Source organism: Cydia strobilella, chromosome 2 (assembly GCF_947568885.1).
Source record: "Cydia strobilella chromosome 2, ilCydStro3.1, whole genome shotgun sequence".
In the NCBI taxonomy this organism is placed as follows: Eukaryota; Metazoa; Arthropoda; class Insecta; order Lepidoptera; family Tortricidae; genus Cydia; species Cydia strobilella.
Window position 1 is genome coordinate 966566 of NC_086042.1, and position 24259 is coordinate 990824.

A 24259-nucleotide genomic window follows, 5' to 3' on the forward strand; every position below is an offset into this window, starting at 1 on the left:
TGTAACTGATGCTATAAAATATGGATCTGTAACAGATGCTATAAAATATTCTGGTGATTCCGACATTAACTTTTTAAATACAACATACCCTCGTATTGACCTTGAAACTTTAACCGAGGAAAGTAATGTTCTAGTTACAGGTGATAAATTTGACACATATAATGAAAATGAGAGCCAGATAATTATTTCCCCAGTATCGGTGCCAGTTACATCTGCATATGCTGATAAGTTTGATGCAAAATTATACACAACGAACCAATATCTAATAAGTGGAATTGGGGATGAAATTATTAAATCAAAAGACGTTTACTCTAGTACTAATAAAATAGACATAACACCAATATATAAAGCAACTCAAAAAATCGATGACCCTATAACAGAGGCCATTAAACATACTGGTGCTCCTGGCATCAAATATTTGAGCACAACACGCATTAAGTTTGAAAATATAACTGAGAATACCAATATTCCACTTCCAGTGCGTAAAATTGTGCAAAGTTCTGAAGATGAAAGACAAATTAGCATTTCACCAAAAGCCGAATCAATATTGACATCCGCATTTAATGATAATTTGCAAACAGATTTGGATAAATACATATTTTATAATACAAAACCAACGGATCAGTATCCAAAAAGTAAAACCACTGATGACATCATTCAATCAAAAGAGGTTGACTCGATTCAAGTCAAAGTCAATAAACCAAATAAGACTAATAGTAGTCAAAACAGTTATGGTTCTAAAATTTACGATTATACGTTAGCTGGTGCATTTGATGTAAACCCTCAATTAAATAAAGTATTTAACGAAGTGTCAACTATCATGGTGTCATTGAAAAATAATTCTTATTACACACAACCTTATTTAGCTACTCAAATTGACACGGTGACAGTCGTTCCATTTACAAGTAACAGTTATACTATTGTTAATACTGATAACGAATCTCACTTTGCTAATTTTTCTAAAGAAAACAATGATTTACTGACCCAGATATTTACTGATAAACCTTCATTTTCTCCGGCTACCGATTTCGGAAAAAAACCTAATCTAAATAATATAACTGAAAGTCCATTATACACAACACAAACAAATCCATACAAAGATCATACAGACAGTATCAAAACAACAACTTTAATTAATAATTTTAATACTCAGATATTCAATTCAAAAGTTGACATAGTTTCAAGCAATTTAGATGACACTACAAGTACAAATATTAAGCTTAATATCGGAAAGGAAAATGGAAAGTCATCTATTCCAGAATACTCAGTTTCAAATATGATAAACAAGATAAAGAAAATATTAAAAAAAGAACGTACATTTTCATTTTCAAGTGCTTTTGATATAACATTTCCAAAATCTGACTTAAAACAACATAATCAAAATACTACTGATCTCAATATATCAAAGGTTAATAAAGACATGACTTCAAATAAAGCTGCTGTTCAAACTACTAATGATTTTAAATTTGATACTTCGTACCCTGCCAAACTAATAATACAAACTTTACCTAAAAATAAAACTGATAATATGAATAATATAATTTCCGTTGACAAGATAAATAACTATAGTAGTAGTTTACTGCCAAATATGGACTCAAAGGTATTTTATATATTGAAGAATTCAGAAAACACGATTACAACTACAACCAAAACCTTAATAAATACTCTGGGTATTAAAGCCCATTTCAGTACCAGAAATGAAACATATTCATCTAATCCTTATGTAGATCAAACAACCATTATCGGATTAATGGATGATAAATATAATGCACCTAACAATGATGCAACATTTTTTAGAGAATCTTTTCATGTATTACAGACTGAAGCTATTGATAAAACTTCAACTCCCAAAACATTATCAACAAAACCACATATAGCGACTGAAAGCAAATCTAGACATGAAACAAATACTCTTTTCACGAGTGTAACCAATGGCAATCCTATTATTCATGAACTAGCATCCAACAAGATAAGTTCTACACCAGATTTAAATAAAGAACCTCTTAAATTGCCGGATTCTTACATTTACGATAGTAAATCACAAACCTATAACTTGCATCATAACATATCAAACTTGCCGAAACATCATTTGGACGAAATTAAAACACCAGTTAGGACCCATAATCAACATATTCCTGGATTTAATACAAAAACATCAGCAACAAGTTTCAATGTACCTTTGTTAAATACAAGCCTCGCTCAAGTAACAAATTTGTCAACCACTAGCCCAGATATACTTAAGGATTTGGTTATGTATAACGATTCTTATAATTTAATGAAACCAACCAAATACGTAATAGTTAAAAATAGCACTGACCATACAAAAGTTCAAGTCACAACTCGACCACATGATGTTTTAGTAATTCCTAATATGCTCAACGAAACTATAGAAAATATTGAACACAACACGAAAGCAAACAATGTTTTTACAGTAAGCTCAGCTATGATAAAATCCTTGACTATGCAAGACTTACAACCATACCTAAATCAAAATACTTCTTCAACTGCATTTATAAAGAAGAAAGATGATGCACCGAAGACGGCAATGTTTACTGAATTAACTACTGGTACCATCGGTTTTGATTCGCTCACAGATTATCCAAAATATGTTGAAAAAGATAATCGTTTGAATAATCTGTCAACTATTAATATTGATACACGTAAATCATTGCTCAAAGACTCATTGAGCACGAAATTTAAAGGCACATTGCCATATTCCATAAAATCACGCGAATATTATACAAATGGTATGCAAGTTCCATTTAAAATTAATGATAATCGATCAATCATCAAACATTTAAATCAAAATGATGGAGATACAATAACAAATACGAGCACAAATTTACGTCAACCCTTCCACACCGATAATTTTTCTGATACTCAGGGATCACTTAACACAAAACCATATACTATCGATTACAGTCTTAATAGCACAGAGAATAATGACACTTATGTAACAAATAATCAAGTGATGGTTAGTAACCATATCAAAGTAAATGAGCTGCCAACAATAGATGATTCATACAAACATTCGCATTTAAGAGATTTAACTAAACAATTTTTACAAACTACTACACCTTATTTATCAAGTATAAATGAAGATAAAACTGACTATTTAAAACTTCTAAATAAGACTCAAAATAAAACCATAACAGTTGGCGAGTTCAATGTTTCTCAAACACAGTTTTCCAATGAATGTTCTACAAACACAGAAATTATTAACAACCCTCTATCAAAAAATCAAAATAATAAACAAGATCTAATGAACTTCACAGTAAATGACCTTAAAATGGACGTGAAAACACAATTGGAGCGGGAAAACAGTAAAAAAAACAAAAGCAGTACCATTTCTAGTGTACCATTGAACTCAAATATATTAGAAAATACGACGGGAATGTACATTGACTATGTAAGTGAGCGTGAAATAAAATCGCATGAACTAATCAAAACACATCCTTTAAATAACCAAGACCAGATACATACATCTACTGCGCAATACGAAGAACAGATAAGTTTCTCTAAATCTGTTTCTAACTTGAGTCCTTATATAGTAAATTATAATTGGAGCCAAGAACTGTGGAATTCAAACGCAGTACCGACAACAGACAATTTATTTAATAAAACAACTATCGAATTCGATAATAATACTCCAAAGAATATTTCACCTAACATTCATACCAAAATTTACAATGAATTATTGAATAAGGAAGATAATGTGCCTCATCAAATCGAGAGAGAATTCATTGACAAAATTACAATTATCTCTACATCTACAGATTCATTGTCTCAAAGTGCACTAAATACAAATATTCCACTTCAGAAAGCCGTGTCGTATATGCCCCTAAAAATCGTAGAGGAAGATAAAAAATTACATAACACGAGTCAAATAACTTTGCCATATGTCCACGTATTTTTGGCCTCAGATACGTCTGCAGTAACTATTTCTACAAATGTGAGCAAAAAACCTCATTCTCAAAGTCTAATTAATAATAATGTTACTAGTCAGGACACAGAAGTGACTACAACTTCTAAAACCCCTTTTGAAGATTTATTAAAAATGAATAAATCTGAGCCAAACACAGTTAATATTTCATATCACAGTAATAACTTTCAATCCACCAATGTTGCATCGGTAGAGCAAATTTATACAAAATCTTACGTTCTACATAAAGTTAAACATAATGTTGATCCAATAATAGGTAAAAAAGATGAAAATACTACTAGCTATCAAAAAATTACTAACGCAACTGACATGCCTTTAAACATTTATGAAAAATCAACTAACATCCCCTATGATTACTCACAAAAAGTAAAAAGTATACCTACCATAACTCCTAAAAATTCTGATTTAGAAAACAAAACCGTAAACAGTGCAAGGGTTTCACAAGATCATATAATAAGCACATTAGTTGTCCCAATTACTAAGAAGAAGAATGAAAGTGTTATACAATATTTTAGTAACAAAGAGATCGCAAAAAGTAAAGACGCTTTGAAAAATCTTGATTATGACAATTTATTCACAAAAACTATTTTTATCACGAGTAGAATTATGAATAATTCTACGAGAGAAAGGGTACTCAAAAATATTGTTAAATCCAAATTTATATTTCACACCAATTTTTCTAAGCATATAAACTTGGTCAAATCACCAACTTCTTATAGTTCTTATATTAATAATGCTAGGTTTAGTCAAGACAATGGCACCGAAAATCCTTTTGTACATTTTAGTAAGTATTACAGTAAACAAACACATCCAATAAATGACACATATAATAAACAAAATAATTATCACATATCATCAGCAGAAAAAAACAAGCCAAAACATGAAACTACAAAATCGATCGTTTACAACACATATAAAGCTCTAACTGAAGAAGAACTCACCCTGCCACCTGATGTTAGAAAAATTAAAACTACATATTCAACAATTTATACAAAACATATTAACAGTTTTAAATCACTTTTAAATGTAAAAGCTAGCGAACCTCGGTCTAAACAAACTAAATCTAACTTAAAGTCCGAAATTCCTTCAAGACTCTTAACAGATAAGTATAATAAAACAAAAATATATAATGATCTCGAGGATACTCTAATAAATGACACTCTTTACAATTTTACTAATAACACATACCTCCATCCTATTGAAAAGCTTCCAAAACAAACACAATGGAGATCATTAAATCGTATTCATATAAAGAATAGAAAGCGCCCAATAATAATGATGAATACTGATGACTTCCTCTCTTTTCGACGACCGGTCACGACAAAAGGAAATTACTTTGAAATGGTAAAACCGAACCCCTTACCCGTGCCTAGGTATCAGATCAATGTTCCGCCAGTCAGGACACCCGTGCCAAAACGCGTCATATTGAGACCAAAATTCAATTCATTTGAAGATTTTAAAATGAATTCCGTAAGGCGGGTAATGCCAAAGGAAAACATAATGCCAGATGATCGCGATTTTTATAGAAGTAACTTCCAATTTCATCACAAACCTGGCCAATCTTGGAAGGAGAAGATAGGCGTGCGAACGAAATTAAAGCCTCAACGTCGCTCGGGTTTACAAACAGCACGAAAGATAAACTTTGAACCTGTCATAGACGTACCATATTACATGCCCACAGTTATGAAGCCTTCCTTCCTGAGAGACAAAGTGGAATCTGTCAGAAGTTATATTTACAACGAAGGGAAGAACCAAGTGAATGGAAGGAGGCATTTTAAGAGTCCTCCAAGCGTGGATAAGTCAGGGGTAATAGTGGATGCTTCGGACACGCAAGATCATATGTTATACAGCGCGGATAGGTCCCCAGAACAGACACAATCGCCATATCCTAAGGTCACTAGGCCAAAGAAAACGATATTCTTTTTAAGTCCAACGGTACCGTATAATCGTTATTTTTAACTCGTTTGTAATGTTCAAAGGAATATTAAAACGACGCTTTGACTGAAACGTGCTGTACATAGTAGCTGTACGTAATTATAACATAATGTAGTGTAGGCAAATGAATTTGTTGCATTTATTTAAGCATCTTAAGGGGCCCACTGACTATCAGTCCGCCGGACGATATCGGCCTGTCAGTTAGAACAAAAATTTGACAGTTCCGAACAACTGACAGGCCGATATCGTCCGGCGGACTGATAGTCAGTGGGTTCCTTCAATGTTCATTTATACAAGGTGTCCTTAGCCATTGGACAAAGCCGAAATGTTCATTTGCATTAGGGTATTTAAAATCAGTGTAGCAAGTATCATAACAAATTAACAACCGGTGGAGCGGTTAAAGAAATTAACAAATAACGAAATGACGAACGAATAACTGACTTTTGACAAATGTCAACATTGCCGCACATTTTCGAACAAATTATCAAAAACACTGCCAATGATTAATACAGTATGTTTCTTTTTGTTGTCGATCATTGGAATTATTTTTTATTTGAAAATTTATTTTATTATCTTTTGTTCTAATTAAAAAAACAATAACGTTAGAGCATTCCTGAGAAGTAACCAATGGCTAAGGTCATCGTGTATAAGATTAAGATTATGTACATGTATTTATACGTAATGATAAATTGTTGTTTTATAAAATTGTTTCATTATATTTTTATCCTAATTGTGTATTGAAAGAATTAAAACGTCTAATCTGTTCCCTACGCCGACCCACATAAATCTCTTTTTCGTAATTATCTGTATCATGGTCAAGACAGAGCCAAAACCAAAACGTTATATAAATCAGTGCCATGGTCGGATGCTCAATTGACGGAAAAATGGTCAACAACATCAGCTACGCAGATGATATGGTACTGCTGGCCCCATCTGTCAGCGCCCTCAACAAACTTCTGCGCATATGTGAGAGGTACGCGGAGGCCCATAGTCTGAGGCACAACGTCATAAAAAGCGAACTGCTCCTGTTCAAGGCGGGTAGCAAGACATACTCAGTTCCACAGGTGAAGCTGAATGGCGATCCTTTAAAGCAAGTCACGCGTTTTAAATACCTCGGACACTGGGTCTCCGAGTCCATGCGTGATGACCTGGACATAGAACGGGAGCGTAGGGCCCTGGCAGTCAGATGCAATATGGTAGTTCGCAGGTTTGCAAGGTGTTCTGATAATGTTAAAATTACGCTTTTTAAAGCATATTGTCAGACCTTTTACACCTGCAGCCTGTGGGTTAACTACACGTAAAAGGCTCTCAGGGCCCTTAGAGTCCAGTATAACAATGGTTTCAGGGTGCTGTTGGGGCTGCCTCGTTTTTGTAGTGCATCGCAGATGTTTACCGATGAACACGCGGACAGCTTTGCAGCTATTTTGCGCAAAAGAGTGGCATCCTTAGTGAAGAGGTTGCGGGGCAGCCCAAACAGCATACTGAACACCATTGCCGAGCGATGCGAGGATCGCTTCCAGAAGCACTGGAACCTTTTGCATTGCTCGCTAGGTTATGTATGATTGTTATTGAATGTGTTGTTATGTATATATTAATTTAAGGTACCTACTATTACTGGCTCTAAGTAAACTTTTGTTACTAACAACTATGGACATTGTTTCCGAAATAAATTATATTTGAATTTGAATTTGAAAATCTAAAATGGGAAAGGTGTAAGAACGTAGGTACGTGTATTGCAAAATAATGTTCCCATTTATCTCCAAAACGATTTAACCGATATAAATAGTATCTATGACCATAAATCCTATATTGGTATGATTTTCCTTAGCGCCACTTGCACCATCCCACTGACCCGGGGTTAACCCGTTAACCCAGTGTCAAATTGTACTGGTAACCATGGTAACTCCAGGATTAACTGATTAACTCCGGGTTAGTGGGAATAAAAAGTTACAATAAAAGGCCTTAAAATAAAAATTACAAACTAAATACGGTACGGGTTAGTGGTGCAAGTGGCCCTTAAAGGGTTTATAATTTATGGGTTTATAGTTTTTGGTCTTAAATATCGGGTCAGTGATAGTGTAGTGTAAGTACAGTCAGCTACAATAATTATGATACTCTTCGAAAGACGAAAATAGTAGATTGTTAACCAAGGGATGAAAGGCACTCATTTCTGCCGAGGTAATTTGGTGCTCGAACGCAGTGAGAGCGCCAATAGTCCGAGGCTGAAATGATGTCTTTCACCCGAGTTAAACACTTTACTTTTCATTTCGAATACGAAGGAAAGTAAAATGAGTGTTTTTTTAAAAACATGACTATAAGTAGGTATACATTTTTATAGTATTTCTTGAGGGTACTTTCAATTAACAATTTAGGCAAAAGTATCGTTATTTATGGAATGGAGAGTCAAATATCAGACTGAAAATTGTATAACAAAAACATTTAAACTCAAATTTCAATTGCTTATCGTAAAAAAAAATAAAAAATTCTTATTTCGAACGTAAAATGCTCTAGTGCAGACACGAATCATTTTCTGCACACCTTTTAGAAAAACAACGATCCTCTTTTAGAGCATGAGAAATGTAAAATATGTGACACACTTTTATGGGTCTACAAATAAGATCGTGTCTGATATTTTTGCAGCCTTCGTTGTGTAACATATATTGAAGGTGTCTGTACCGCTTTCAACAGTAGTAACCGTACCATGACTTTACATTTGACGTTTACGTTAGCGTCTGCATGTACTCAATAGCATTCCCTCTTTATCGCACCAATGCAGCATCGCGCAGTGCGAGCGAGATGGACTATATGTCAAACGCCAACTCGTGGTAGCCGTGAAGGTAGGTAGCACGAGTAAAATATAGGAGTAGCATAGCAATAAAATACATCGTGAATACAATGAAATACTAACAATACTTACATAGAAATGGAGCTCCTCTGTCAGTGTCGACGGCGTGCCACGATAATCTAATAGATGGCGTTAGGGAGCTAGAACGCACTTAGCTCGAAACCTACATCGCGCTTACGGATTTCAAATGTCACTTACTATGTATACTCCTTCTGACTACCTCTCAGTGTTACATTTAAAACTTTCGCGTTTTGAACACATATTAAATCACATTTACAATCGAGTCTATGGCGAATTTATTTTGTTACCTTTAGTTACCGACGTTCGACATCTATCTTCGGATGTGTGCGCGGATGTGGTGAGTGTTGCGTGTCGGACTATTGACAATAATAAACATTTATGTGTAGTAAGTGGTTTGAAAATGTGATGTCTACCCCAAACTTTAAAAGCACTTTTCGTCGGGTAGTCACACAAATCTCTGTTTTGACATTTTGCTGGGACGTCAGTTAGCCGCGACCACGACAAGTGAAACCTGTGTTGAAACGTCGGTAAATAAAGGTAACAAAATAAATTGGCGATAGACCCGATTGTAAATGTGATTTAATACCTCTCAGGGACTGCGGTCAGGCATAACACCCGCCTGGAGAGAGTACTCTCGCCCACTCTCTACCTTTCCTACAAACCTCTGGTCTGTACAAGTACATGTATGATAAGGTTTCAGACCAAATTTTTAATCATCCTTTTGAATTTTTGAGAACGATTTTTCTGCTCTATACAACACAATCGATGTTTGTGACGTATTCAACCAAAAGGTACCACATTGCCGCTTGTCGATAAGGTTGATTTCGAATTGAAGTTATATGGAAATAGCGCCTTATTGACAACCGACAATAAGTACCCTTTTGGTTGAAAATGGCACATTTGAACTCACGATTCTCGACCACACACATGAAGCATGGAAAGGTTTAGAATTCTGGAGCCTCATGGAAATGTCACCCACAGTTGTATCATCATTCATCACTGAGTGGATTTAAAACTATATTGTTATGTATTGAACTTATACCACATACATTTTTTATTAACCGAGTTAAATTGTCTGAAGGGTATCACTTTGACATGATATTATGACACAAGCACAGATCTACAATTATGGAAGGTAGAGGTACAAGATTTCCTGTCAAATATCAAAATAATAGTTATAGTTTGTCAAAGGACTGTCTCATTTCAAACATAGACAGAGATAATCATACTATCTTTGTCTTACACTAGTACTAGCATCCAAAAGAAAAAGATGAGTATGACACAGATGAGTATGTACAGTTTTTTTTGTTCTTATTTACTGACAATTTGGTTTGATCAACTATTACATTTCGACCGCACCAAAAACAACCTTTAGAAATTGACTTTCATTATAATGACACACAGATAGAGCTAGTACAGGAATTTCAAATAAGCATAAAAATTTCAGGTCTGTGGGAATTTCCGTTGCTAGGTATAATTTTAGATACGCGCTTGAATTGGAAAGTGAACATAAACAAAATTACAGGGAAAATGTCAAGTTTTGTATAGGCGCTTGGAGAAATAAAGATAACCACGAATTTACAAACCTCCGGAACCAAAAATTTGGAACTCCGTGAGCGCGATGTGGGTAAAGTAAACGCCATCTTGTGGCACGATGCACGATGTTATCAGTGACATAGGGGACGCCACAGAGTAAATACATTTACTTATTGTTACAGGTGACGGACTACTGGCTGGACGATATGTACCTGAAGATACGCCTGCCGGTGCCCATCAATTCCAACCCTGGCATGGTGTTCCCCAGCCGAAAGTTCGCCAAGGTGGACGAGGTCGCCGATCTAGCCGCGCTCTTCATCGACGATCTGCTGGATTACAAGGAGATGCTTGACAGGTACTTGGGGTATTAGGAACAGTATTAGCTGGTATTCTCTAGCCAAAGACGAGAGTTCCTGGTGGCGCTGTTCATATACGTGCTGGATTATAAGGAAGTACTTGATGGGTGCTCGACACTTTTATTAAGGAATTAACGTCGAAAGGAAGGATTTTAACGTCATTAAAAAAATGCCCTGTAATCGCAAGTTGTAAATACGAATCTTGCGGTGATCTTATTAATTTTTATTTCAATTTTTAACCAGCATTCACCCTTGTATGTTACAGGGGCGAGCTTCCTCTAGAGCGAGCCACCAGTCGCGAGAAGGGCCAGCCTCTGTGCATGGCACAGTTCTACCGCCTGCTGGGCGTCTGCCGCGTCCCACAGCTGGGCAAGGACCGTCTGGAGCTACCACCAATGCGTCCAGATGGGGAGCAGGAGGAACTTGTGGTCGTGGCTTGCAGGAACTATGTGAGTATACCAATCCCGATTAGTTTCCCGACAATCTTTGTCTCCATCAAGGTCTGCCGTATTTAAGTTTCATTAGGAGGACATCAGCAGTAAAATGCTGTCTTAAAAACCAGTACACATTTCTAAAAATATGTTCCACTAAATAGACATTTTCTGCTTTCTTTGACGTAATTTTATTTATTAGACTTTTACATTGAAATCTAGGGAATATTTAGTTAGTTTTAAGAGCTGTGGACCCTTCTAAATAATTCAATGTCTGAAGTAATTTTATTACTTAGCCGTCCGTCCCTCGTCACGGTAAACTTCTCTTGACAGTAGTACAAGGTTGTTTTAAGAGTTAAATTAACTATTAACAGACATATACGAAACACTGATTTATATTTTCACGATATTCATTTTTATACAGTACTTATAATTATTACTTAGGTATTAAGCTTTAAGAAGACTTGTAGAAGATGACATTGTCCTCGCGGTCTCCAAGATATATATATATATATATATATATATATATATATATATATATATATATATATATATATATATATATATATATATATATGTGTATATATGTATATATAAGTAAAATAATAAGAAGAATAATACAAATTTAATGACATATTGACCTTTAATTCTCTTGACTCACAGTGCAATTATGAAATAATAATGATGTTAACAAGTTAACATCATTATTAGTTAATGAAAATGCTGATTTTATAACCTTAAATCTAACAATTATTAAGTTCGTTTTTTCTACTGAACACGAGGTGGCGCTTATTAGATGGTACATTTCAGCACATGTAAAATATTTTAACTAAATACAACACAGTGTAAAAACTATCGATTCTGTAATATTTTAAAACGTAACCAGATTGTTTTAATTTATGACCGGTAGATCTGTACTACATTATGGTTACGATGAATGTTTATGATAGGTATGACTTTTACTAGAACAAGAATATATATTTAGCTATGGGCCAGTCATTTTAAGCCTAAAAAGGGGGTCAATCTCGAAATGAGAGATAATAAGCTGGAAACTCATATACACCTTCGTTATGACGTATTAAAGGTTCTCTTAAAAATCTACGCATAGATCGTGTGCGCGTCAGAAGTTATTCAAGGTCAAATGTCATACAAATATGTTTTTCGCGGATATCAAAATTTCTATAGCTCCGATGTTATTTACATGTAGGAAAGAGTTGTAGAGCATAAAATTTACGACAAGTTAGGTATCAAATATGGAAATATTTTTGGTACCTAATTGTCGCAAATTTTATGCTGTACATATGGCCCACACCAATTTTGGTGTCCATCCGAACGGACGCCTGTTCGCGCTTGCGCCACCTAGCGGTCATATCTGTCGTTATAGACGCGTTATGTTAGAGAGTGAATCTTCTGCGGTCGCAGCATGATTCCATTTTTATCGCTTGTCACTATGCCCGTCACTTTCGCACTTACATACTTATTAGAACGTGACAGGCATTGTGACAGGCGATAAAAATGCGACCGTGCTACCCGGCCTGTACCTCTGTTTATTCTGTGCTACTGTTTAAAGTAAGTTTACTGCGGCGTAAGTCTCTAAACAACATTATGACCTAAGTTTTGAGAATTAGATTACAGTTTAGAGACAGAATTTGTGGTTAGTTTCTAAGCAACTAATGGTTAATTTTGTTTTAAGACATAGAGTAACTTATACTATAGGTAGAGCGGTACTGTCATAGTAAATTTTGTAACCCCAGTAAATTCACTGCCATCTGTCGACACACTTTAAAACTAAAAATGAAGATTTATAAAAATACGATAGAATGTATTTAAATATAGATAAATTATTTTTTTTATTTGCATTAATTATTTTTATGATTTTGACCCATGTTCTTTCACTGATATGCGTTATAATTGTTAAATAACAAACGAAACCGTCAACGCCATCTATACGACAGTAGGCCAAAGCTAGTAGCGCCCTCTGAACGAGAATCAAATTTTCTTGATTTTCGAGGCACGTTTTTTCCTTAGACTGTATCCATCTATTACGGAGTTATATCTATTCTGTTTTAAGATGTACTTTTTAGGGTTCCGTACCCAAAGGGTAAAAACGGGACGCTATTACTAAGACTCCGCTGTCCGTCCGTCCGTCTGCCGTCTGTCACCAGGCTGTATCTCATGAACCGTTGAAATGTTCACAGATGATGTGACGTATTTCTGTTGCCGCTATAACAACAAATACTAAAAACAGTATAAAATAAATATTTAAGTGGGTCTCCCATACAACAAACGTATTTTTTTTGCCGTTTTTTGCGTAATGGTACGAAACTCTTCGTGAGCGAGTAAGACTCGCACTTGGCCGGTTTTTAAGTGTTTCGTTGGCGAAATTATAAATACCATTAAAAACGTATGTAGTGTGGTTCGTAAATACTTTATACCTTAATAGTAAAACCAAAGAGGATATAATAAGATAGAGCGGTACTGTCATAGTAAATTTTTTAACCACCGTAAACTCACTGCCATCTATCGACACACTTTAAAACTAAAAATGAAGATTTATAAAAATACGTTAAAATGTATTTAAATAGGGATAAATGTTTTTATTTTATTTGCATTTATTATTTTTATATCATTTTGACCCATGTTCTTTCACTGATATGCGTTAAAATTATAAATAAAAAACGAAACCGTCAACGCCCTCTACACGAGAGTAGGCCAGTGGCGTCATCTGATCGAGAATCAAATTTTCGTGATTTTCGAGGCACGTTTTTTTCTTAGACTGTATCCATGTATTACGGAGTTATATCTATCTTTGGTAAAACTTTGCAGACAGTTTTTTTAAGTGTATTTTAACATACAAAGCAATTTTACGTATTACATGTCACCTTTGCAAAGTAAGGGTATATATATTTTATTTTTTTCATAAAGTAGACAAAGATATATATTTTTATTTTATTAAAAAGGTACACTAAACAGACAAACTTCAATATTATTACAAAATATACTTAAGTGGTAGGTATTATCAAAGATAGATCATCATTCGCTTGCCCTTGTCCCATTCACTTGGGGTCGGCGCAGCATGTCTTTTTCTTCCATACATCTCTGTCACCCGTCATCTCATCATTCACTTGCGTTAGTTTCATATCATCTTTCACACAGTCCATCCACCTTTTCCTCGGTTTTCCTCTCCTCGTACTTCCCTCCACATTCATTCTTAATACCTTTCTCGTCACGTGACTTTCATCCCTCCGCATCACATGCCCGTACCATGCTAGGCGATTTGCCCTTACTTTTTCTGTTATGGGTGCAACTTTCAGGCTTCCTCTTATATACTCATTCCTTATCCTATCCATTCTCGTCACGCCACACATCCACCTTAACATTCTCATCTCCGCTACATGCAATCTCTTTTCATCCTTCACCTTTAGGGCCCAACACTCTGATCCATACATGACGACAGGTCTTATGATCGTTTTATAAATTTTACCCTTCAACCGAAGGGGCATACGGGCGTCACAAATGGTTCCCGTAACCTGTCGCCATTTCATCCATCCTGTGCTAATCCGGTTTTTCACGTCGCGGTCAGTATCGCCATCGCACTGATAGATATAACTCCGTAATAGATGGATACAGTCTAAGGAAAAAACGTGCCTCGAAAATCACGAAAATTTGATTCTCGATCAGATGGCGCCACTAGTTTTGGCCTACTCTCGTATAGAGGGCGTTGACGGTTTCGTTTGTTATTTATAATTTTAACGCATATCAGTGAAATAACATGGGTCAAAATCATATAAAAATAATTAATGCATATAAAAAAATCATTTTATCCATATTTAAATACATTTTAACATATTTTTATAAATCTTCATTCTTAGTTTTAAAGTATGTCGATAGATGGCAGTGAATTTACAGTGGTTACAAAATTTACTATGACAGTACCGCTCTATCTTATTATATTGTCTTTGGTATTATGTAAGAATGCTATCCAAAACAAGCATGCACAGTTAGAAAAAATAACAACGAGCACTAACTAAAATTATAAATATATCCTAAAACTACACTAAAATAACTATTACATGTCAAATTACTTAATACTATTGGGAAGTATGATGATGGCCGAGAACCCTAACAAACCTGCCGCCAGTGCCTCCTAAATACTGCCAGCCGTGAGTCGAAAATGTCAATTTCTCTGTTTGAATACTTTGAAATCTTTGAATACCAATTCATTATACCTTCAAAATATTTATCAGTACGGTTTTTACTCACTATTATTTTTAGTCGCTTTTGGCGACATGTTTCGGATTCTTTGGGAATCCATCCTCAGGCACGAGTGTCCGCGGCGGTTGTACGTCGTGCACTGCCCGTGACGACTCACATGATGATGATGTCTTACGATAGTTTAAGTGCGATCATCATACCTTTCTGACGATTGTATTGTAAAAAGAGGTACCTTAATTCTGTAGACTGAAGGGCACGGGATCTTAATCGAGGAGTATTGAATGTAACTAGGGATTAGTCAGGCTAGGCGAGTCAATTTTATGATGTAGAAGTTTGTAAATAAAAAATGAATAATAAGTCATGTTAGAAAATGTATAATTATATATATATGACCTTAATTAATGAGTTTTTAAAATGATGTAATTAATATATTAATTTAATTAAGTACATTGATTGCACTAACAAAAGGTAACTCATTGATGATTATGATTATGATTAAGTTAACATTTGTCGAGAGATGGCGCTGCGAGCAAGATAGAAGGCGCTATCGTTAGTTCACTGAAGATCATATACATCAACTTCTGTATATTATCGCGGATCAAAGAAAGAAAGAAAGAAATAATTTTTTGACTGGGTATCACATGCATGAATTTGTATTGTGTACCTACTGGTTATATAAGCTCAATTCCATGTGCATGCTAACTGCACACATCTTACAATATTTTCAATTAATTCTACTGCTTTTTAGGGTTCCATACCTCAAAAGGAAGAAACTTAGGGTTCCGTACCTCGAAAAAAAACGGAGACCTTATAGGATCACTCGTGCGTCAGTCTGTCTGTCCGTCTGTCACAGCCTATTTTCTCCGAAACTACGGGACCAATTAAGCTGAAATTTGGTATACATATGTAAGTTTGTGACACAAAGACGGACGTGTAACGTAAACAAATGAATTTTAAACATCGGGTCCACTTTTGGGGGTAAATGAGAAAATTAAAAAATAAAGTTTTTCTAACTAGTAACTTTTCGTAATATTTTCTATATTGTACTTTTATTTTATGTTAAAATTATTAAATTGTCAATTATTTGCATGTCGTGTCCTCGACTGAATACTGATACATGTAAACCTTTTCTGTTGTCATCTTATGCACGTATTCTGGCAAATAAAGAAATTCTATTCTAAAAAAAAGAGCTTATTGTGAGAATCTCAAATATATTTTTTTATAATTTTAGGATAAACAGTTCAGAAGTTATTCAAGAAAATAGGCAAAAAATGACAATTCCCCCCCCCTTTTTCTCCGAAACTACTGGGTCTAAAAATTTAAAAAAAATACACAAAATAGTTCTTTACCTATAGATCACAGGAAAACCTATTAGAAATGTGCTGTCAAGCGTGAGTCGGACTTAATTACTTAGTTCTTGATCCGACCCCTACGTGTTTTTTAAAGATATTTCACTCACGTTTCACATAAAAAATACATGGTTTAAATTGTGTAATGTACGGAACCCTCGGAACGCGAGTCCGACTCGCACTTGGCCGGTTTTAAGACATACGGATACAACCGTATCCAACCGAATTGAATAATTACTTAATCTTCAATTTTGATTAGATTATTTAAATATATATATATATATAAATAAATTAATAACTTTTAGATATATAATTTAGCTAAGTACCAAATTTGACATTGATACATATTAACATTTGATTCGTTTTCTTTATTTTACATTATTCTGTCATGCTTCTTTTACCTGTAATTTATTTTTATTTTTGTGCTTAATAGAATGCTGAAGCCAGACATGGGAAGAACTGTACAGTTTACTGTTGGAAAATTGTTTTATGACATTAATAATTAAATATAACTATTTAAAATTAATAATTTTCAGATAATTTAGTTTAGTAGTTTGACATTGACACACATTGACATCTTTTCAACATTTTTCTGTACTTCTTATTTAATATTTGTAATTATTTTTGTGATAAATATTTGAATGCTGAAATTCCGGCCAGACATGTAAAGAACTGAATTTGTACATATTTACATCCTATATGTAACTCGTGTTTTATCAAATAAACGATTATCTTATCTTATCTTATCTTATCTAAAGCAAATATTTATTATACACCGGTTTAACAATTCAACCTCATGTAAAATTACCAGCAAGTTGCTGGCAGCAACCAACGATAAACTTTATGTAATTCGTCCTTTTCTAGTTCTACCCCATCCCAGTGAAAGCTGCCGACCGCGGACGCCTGACCCCTGGCGAAATTCAAGCACAGCTACTCATGGCCATGGTTGACGCTGCTGGGGCCCCGCCGGCGCCCCGTGTGGGGCTTCTGTCTTCCCTGCCGAGAGACGCCTGGGCCAGAGCGAGGGACATACTCTGTGAAGGTAGGTGTTCAAGGACAGCAGCTGATCATGGTGGACGCGACAGGGGCAACGTGTGGGGCTTCTGTCTTGTGGCGCCTGGACATACTCTGTCAAGGTTCAGACATAACTAGGTGTTGCTATGGTAGATGCAGTCACCGCTCTCTTGTGGGAAAGTGGGGCTTTTATTGACCGTAGAGTGAGGTAAATACTCTGTGAAGTTAGTAACAAACCTTCCGAACACATGTGTACCTAATCTACTCTTCTAAGTAAAAACTACCAACTTCTTTGTAATATATTCGTCATCACCCTGTTATAACGTTGCCCTGGCATGGCTCACTTGGGCAGCCTGGGGTTTGCGCGGCAACCTAAACGAAACGAAAATTCCCAGACATTCACATTACGATGAATTATTGTTATTTTAACAACGCTCTGTGTTATCAATTCATCCCTTATCCCTTAAACATGATCCCTGATTCTTGAATTCCAGACGAGACCAACCGTCACAATATGGAGCTGATCTCCCGCGCGCTGTGCATCGTGTGCCTGGACGAGGCCGGCGGGGACAGAGCTGACGCTGACGCTGACACCAACGCGTTCTTACGAGCCATGCACGGGGCTGGGACGAAACACCATTCTGCTAACCGCTGGTTCGACAAAACTGTCCAGGTGAGCTTAGAAATTGTTTAGGAATTATATTTGTGCTTGGATGAAGGAGGGATATCCTCTCGAAAATCGAAATTTGATAAAGTATAGAACTGCAGATGAAGACACAATCTGCCATGAAGACATTTACAGTTTTGTTAAAGATTATTTTGCGTCCAACACTCCACTTGTGTTTGATATTCGCCTCGTCGGCGCCACAGCAGTTGCACGAATGTAAAACTGCGGGCTTACAGGAACTCTTTATCCCTGACCGAACCATTGCCATTTATTTTATTTAACTCTTTTGCGCTACTATTTCTATTTCACTACATTTGATTTATGAGCAAACTAACTGACAAAACCTATTATTTCTAGCTGATCATATCCTCCGACCCAATTTGACATGAGCAAACTAATTTACCAAAACATACTTTCCAGCTAATCATATCGTCCGACGGCACAGTTGGCATGTGCTACGAGCACAGCGCGGCCGAAGGCGTGGCGGTGGTTCGTCTGGCCGAGCGGGCGCTAGCTCGGGCTGCGGTGGCGGCCCGGCCTGCCCCGCCGCCCGCACTGCTGCCCGCTCCGCAGGCGATGAACTGGACCCTCACGACTCATGTGGAGAGGATGATTGAGCAAGCTGGGAGGGAGATTGATCGGTATGTACCTTGGTTAAGGAAAACAATGCTTCGATGAAATAACAGATTTACGGCCGACGCTCGAGCGAATTCGTTTGGAGTATTTCGTGGCGTTCGGAACGTTCGGGTTAGATTAATGTAGCATAGAAGAACTGTGTACCTAGTCATAACATGGTCCCTTGAGCTGCTGCCGGCGCGAGTATCTGATGACTAAAGTCGACAGTGAGATTGATAGTAATGTTATCGGTATTCATTATATTGTAAGTACACTGTGACAAATATGCCGCTCTGCTACAATTTTACGTTTACAAGTCACTAATGTTCAGGAGTGAATCTTGCAGACTCTATAAGACTCATAATGGATACAGATTAATATTGTCTGAATGTTCCAGCAACATCGCGGACCTGGACGTGAAAGTATACACGTACAAGGGCTACGGGCGAGAGTACATGAAGAGCTGCCGCACCAGCCCTGATGTCTACATTCAGCTAGCCATGCAGTATGCCTACTTCAAGTAAGATATTTGAAGGATTTATCATGTTTAACAAAAGTTCCATTTTCTGGCTGCCACCTCAATATCTATTTATATCCATTCGATCAATGCACGAGTCACGCACGATATCGTCAAGAATAGAGAAAGTCTAGATCAAGATTTAAATCCAAGATTGCAGCAAAATAGGTCACTAGATTTCATGGCATAGGCATGTTTATTTCTTAGTTCACCATAACTTAACCAAAAACTATACAACTTAAAGAGACATCATTGTACTCTGATGGTAAAGACATTAAGTTGTCAATATTTTATGAACATGAGGCCAGATTGCCGACCAAATTGCTCCTTTGCTTCTCAGAATGTACGGACACCTGGTCTCCACCTATGAATCCGCCTCCCTCCGCCGCTTCCTCGAAGGCCGAGTGGACAACATCCGCTCAGCCCACCTGCCTGCTCTGGCCTGGGCGAAGGCCATGTGCGCTGACGAGACCCCGCCCCTCTCCGAGGCTGATGACAGCCAGAAAAAGGTGTCTTTTAATTTATATGGGGTGAGGAATTTGACATTTGACATGCCACACTTTAGTTAGCTTGTGTCAATGTCTAGCGGAATTTAGTGGGTGATCGTCACTTTGCTATCGATAAAACCGTCATATCTTCCATACAGCCAGAAAAATGTGTCCTTTAATTTATATGGGGTGAGGAACTCAGCAGTTGACATGCCACACTTTAATTAGCTTGTGTCAATGTATAGCGAAATCTAGTGTTATGGATGTGGTTAGTTTTAGTTAAGTTAACAATTGACATGCTGCCACACTTTAGATGATCGCTTTTGATAATATCTAGCGAAATCTAGTGGGTTATGGTCGGTAAATATTAGCTATTATTAAATCAATCCTTTTCCCGACACTTTGTACTAAGCGGGGCAAAGAAAGGTGTATGTTGTTTCGCTGACCCTCTAAGCAGTTAGGTAGCAGAAATCAGAAAATGCCAGGCGAAAGAATAGATGTAATTAAAGAGTAAAGTAAGATAGTCCAAAGACTTCCAAGACTGGAAGTGGCTTAGCGTAGCAGACCCAACTACGCTAACTTCCAGTCCGAGTATCTCAGTGACATCGTTATCTTGTTTAACCCATATATGCCCATTGGGTCGTTACCCACACTCCTTAAGGTTACCGGCTCACTCCCCTACTCATTTTAATGTGTAGGAGCTTGTTTTATTCAACGGGCATATATGGGTTAAAATGTTTGCGCATCGCATGAGTCGGTAATGTGTATCGGTAACTTATTGCCCGAGTATTGTGTATTATTAAGTACTAGCTTTTGCCCGCGACTTTGTGTTCGCGCGTGGACTTAGTAACCCCAGCTAGAGTAAGAATAGCGCCTGGAGAAAGTCTTATAGCAATTATTCAATGTGAGCATATTATGCACACAAATTAGCAGACACTTCATTAATTATCTCAATTCCACCCCACTTTTTACTTTCTTAAGGGATGATTTTGGGGATAAAAACTATCCTATGTCCTTCTCAGGGACTCAACCTATCTCTATGCCAAATTTCAACTAAATCGATTCAGCGGTTTAAGCGTGAAGAGGGAACACACAGACAGACAGACAGACAGACTTTCGCATTTATAATATTAGTATGGATGGATTAGTTTGAGTTCTCATAATAAGTACAGCCAGAAAAAATGTCTTAATTTGTACAGGGCGAGGAACTTGATAAATGGTACACTTTTCCTGTTACACCGCTTGTAGTTGTAAGTCAATGTGTAGCATCGAAATTTGAGGGCCTGCCGCGAAACACCATTAATCGAAATTACGTTATCTATCTCTGCACCTAAGCTCTTAGTACGAGGAGGCAGATATCGAAATTTCGATTTTCGTTTTTCGCGGTGTGTCCTCTGGTTTATTTGTTTCGTTAGTCTGCAGTAACAATAACAGCGGATCGACCTTAAGGCTATAGAATTAGGCTTGTAGAAACATTAAGAGCTTGACTAGTGTTGAAACCTTTATCCAAAATCTCGGTTCCCAAATTCTAGATTGTGGGAGTTACAAGTAAGTGTGTGCATATCTGTGTTAGATACTTATGAGTTTTCTTAATTACATTTTATGGAAGGTGTATAAAGATTATGTGAATTGCTACATTTGAATCCAGTGCCGTTTATAAGCCATTCGCCTCCAGCAGATCCTTAGCTTTGGACACGTGGCCAGACAGGAGCCAACAACCATGACCTGACCATGATTTTGGCAAATAAACAATTTTTAACTTTGAACAACAACTGGACAACCTTATAGTTGGCATGGTGGATGGAGGACCGCTGACACTGTAAAGAAGGCCTGCTTAGGAGCATATTATCAGGAAGGCGGAAAATCGTGCAAAATGGAGAGCCTTGGTGCACAAAAGATGACCTCATGTGGTCGCGACTCTCAGCCATGAGGAACCGAGGAAGAAGAAGACATTAGAATTGTATGATATTGCTTATGTACAAATGGTTGGTCGTTTCTGCTGTCTTTAGTATGTGGTATATAAAAACACAGCTTATACCTAGTTTTATACCTCTCACTTCAAACGATAGTCCCTATGACAGCTTATTTTTATATGGAGTAGTGTCACGTAAAATATTACTTTACTTGGAAATGTACCATTTAAGTAATAGAAATATCGTAAAAACTTATTCCTTCAATTATTTTTTCAGTCAATCGCAACCAAAAGAGACTTGAAGGTACCATCATTCGACGCGAGAAGTATAAGAATTCGCTTTTCAAAACCTTTGGTTCATCAACCATATACTTCCAGGAACAGAAGAAACTGGAGCTCTTCGATGAAGCAGCGAAGAAGCAGACCGCCATAATGGAAGCCAACATCCTCGGCCGTGGCATCGACAACCATCTCCTAGGGTTGCGGGAGACGGCGCGGGCCCAGGGTCCGCTCCCGGACCTCTTCACTGATCCCACGTACAAGCTGATGAACGAGTTTAAGCTCAGCACTAGCCAGGTAATTATTAACTTAACTGATCATCGGTAGACTTACTGATGTCCTATCGGAAAGTTTCAGCTTACAAGCCAAAGCCAGAATCCTGCCAAGCCAACAGCCATTACGACGACCGGTCTGGCCTAGTAGGTAGTGACCCTGCCTGTGAAGCCGATGGTCCTGGGTTCGAATCCCGGTAAGGGCATTTATTTGTGTGATGAGCACAAATATTTGCTCCTGAGTCATGGGTGTTTTCTATGTATTTAAGTATTTATATATTATATATATCGTTGTCTGAGTACCCATAACACAAGCCTCCTTGGGCTTACCGTGGGACTTAGTCAATCTGTGTAAGAATGTCCTATAATTTTTTTTTTTATTTTTTTTTATTTTTTTTTAAAATAGGCTTAACGATAACAATTTTCCATTCCCAGGTGGCCACCACCGCCGACGGCACGTTTATGGGCTACGCAGCCGTCGTCCCCGACGGGTACGGCGTCTGCTACAACCCCAAAAAGGACTCCATCATCTTCTGCATCGCGTCCTTCGTGTCGTCCAGCGTCACGAACACCGAGGCCTACAGGCAATCGCTGGAAGAGGCGCTGGACTCCATGAAGCTGATGTTCCAGCATCGGCAGACCTAAACCTCAATTATTGCGTCATGTCCTGTCATCAATACAAAGGCTTTGTATCGGTAGGTATGCGGTGGAGTCAAAGGGGTGATGAGGAACACCGCACCAGGAGGTACCTATGGGTAATGTAAGCCAATTTTAAAGAATTGTATGTGGGTTTCAAGATTTTGTGTACTGGAAAACAGGATGATACGTTTGTGGTTATGGTCTAAACGGGTTATAAACAAATCTCACTGTAGTCAAAATTGTTTTAAAATGTACAAAAACATCTTTCGCGGTAAAATGTCGAGGGGTTTGTTCCTTGATTAAACGCCTACCAAATTATCAGGAGAAAAATAGTAAAGTAGGTAGCTGCAAATGTACGTATGTTATATGTTCGTTGAATGCACGGCGTTTTTGATGAAATTATTAAATAAAACAAATTAAAAAAATAACCTCGGAAATTAACACCTAATCAGTATCTGGTTTGTGATTCGTATTGAGAAAATATTAGAAAGGTTATGAAATATATATAAAATAAACGTTGGTCGCTTTCCAAGCGATATTTTGAATGTTTAGTAACAGTTTACGAAATTATCGACTTTATCCCGTATGTAATACGCACATTAAGTAGTTGTAAGAAACGTAATTGAAGGGTAAGGGAACTAAAACATATCAAAACGGATGTCCTAAAAATTTAGCTGTAAATGTTCGACTTTAATGCTTACAATTTGTATGTAAAATGTTCTAGTCGTATGATCTCGTTCAATTTGTTAAATATATATAAAAATCCAAATGTATTTAGTGAATAAGTACAGATAGCCTGTAACACGAGCAAATAATTAAAACATAGATTGTATTCCTCAAACGGCGACACTATTGTTCAATAATAATTTAAAAATTATAAAGTCTAGACTTCCTATTTTTCATACAAATTAAATGTTATCTTCAATGTATGTAGGATCGCCATTATCATTGTGAGTGACGTTGCTTGTCACGCCTTAAATATAACAAAGTTTGCAATACATTGCGTTTTAGAATAAACAGTGTATTTACTAAAAATCAAAACACTAGTAATTTTTAAGTCACTAAACAAATATTGGTCAGTTTTTTGAGGAGTACAGCCTAGGTACTAATATTTTTTTGCAACTGCTACAGGCCACACTCGGTATTTAAATGCAAATCATGAATTACCAGTAGAATTTATTTGTGAAAAAAAAATTCTTAAAATATATATAAATAATAAATATGA

At 36.6% G+C, this 24259-nt stretch overlaps 1 protein-coding gene across 3 annotated transcripts in view; it reads left to right on the plus strand.

The window, feature by feature from the left end:
• Nucleotides 1-23389, plus strand: part of LOC134755346 (choline O-acetyltransferase) — a 35386-nt gene extending 11997 nt beyond the window's left edge. The window contains exons 3-11 of one of the 3 annotated variants that reach the window (XM_063691871.1): nt 10463-10635; nt 10902-11085; nt 17496-17673; nt 18140-18318; nt 18733-18953; nt 19325-19447; nt 19785-19974; nt 22229-22420; nt 22831-23389. In XM_063691871.1, the coding sequence (XP_063547941.1) occupies nt 10463-10635; nt 10902-11085; nt 17496-17673; nt 18140-18318; nt 18733-18953; nt 19325-19447; nt 19785-19974; nt 22229-22420; nt 22831-23040 (1650 nt within the window). In that variant the 3' untranslated portion in view covers nt 23041-23389. Of the gene's footprint in view, nt 1-10462; nt 10636-10901; nt 11086-17495; nt 17674-18139; nt 18319-18732; nt 18954-19324; nt 19448-19784; nt 19975-22222; nt 22421-22830 lie in introns of all 3 variants that reach the window. The other 2 variants (XM_063691872.1, XM_063691873.1) reach the window with 2 other exon arrangements.
• The last annotated feature ends 870 nt before the right edge of the window (nt 23390-24259 follow it).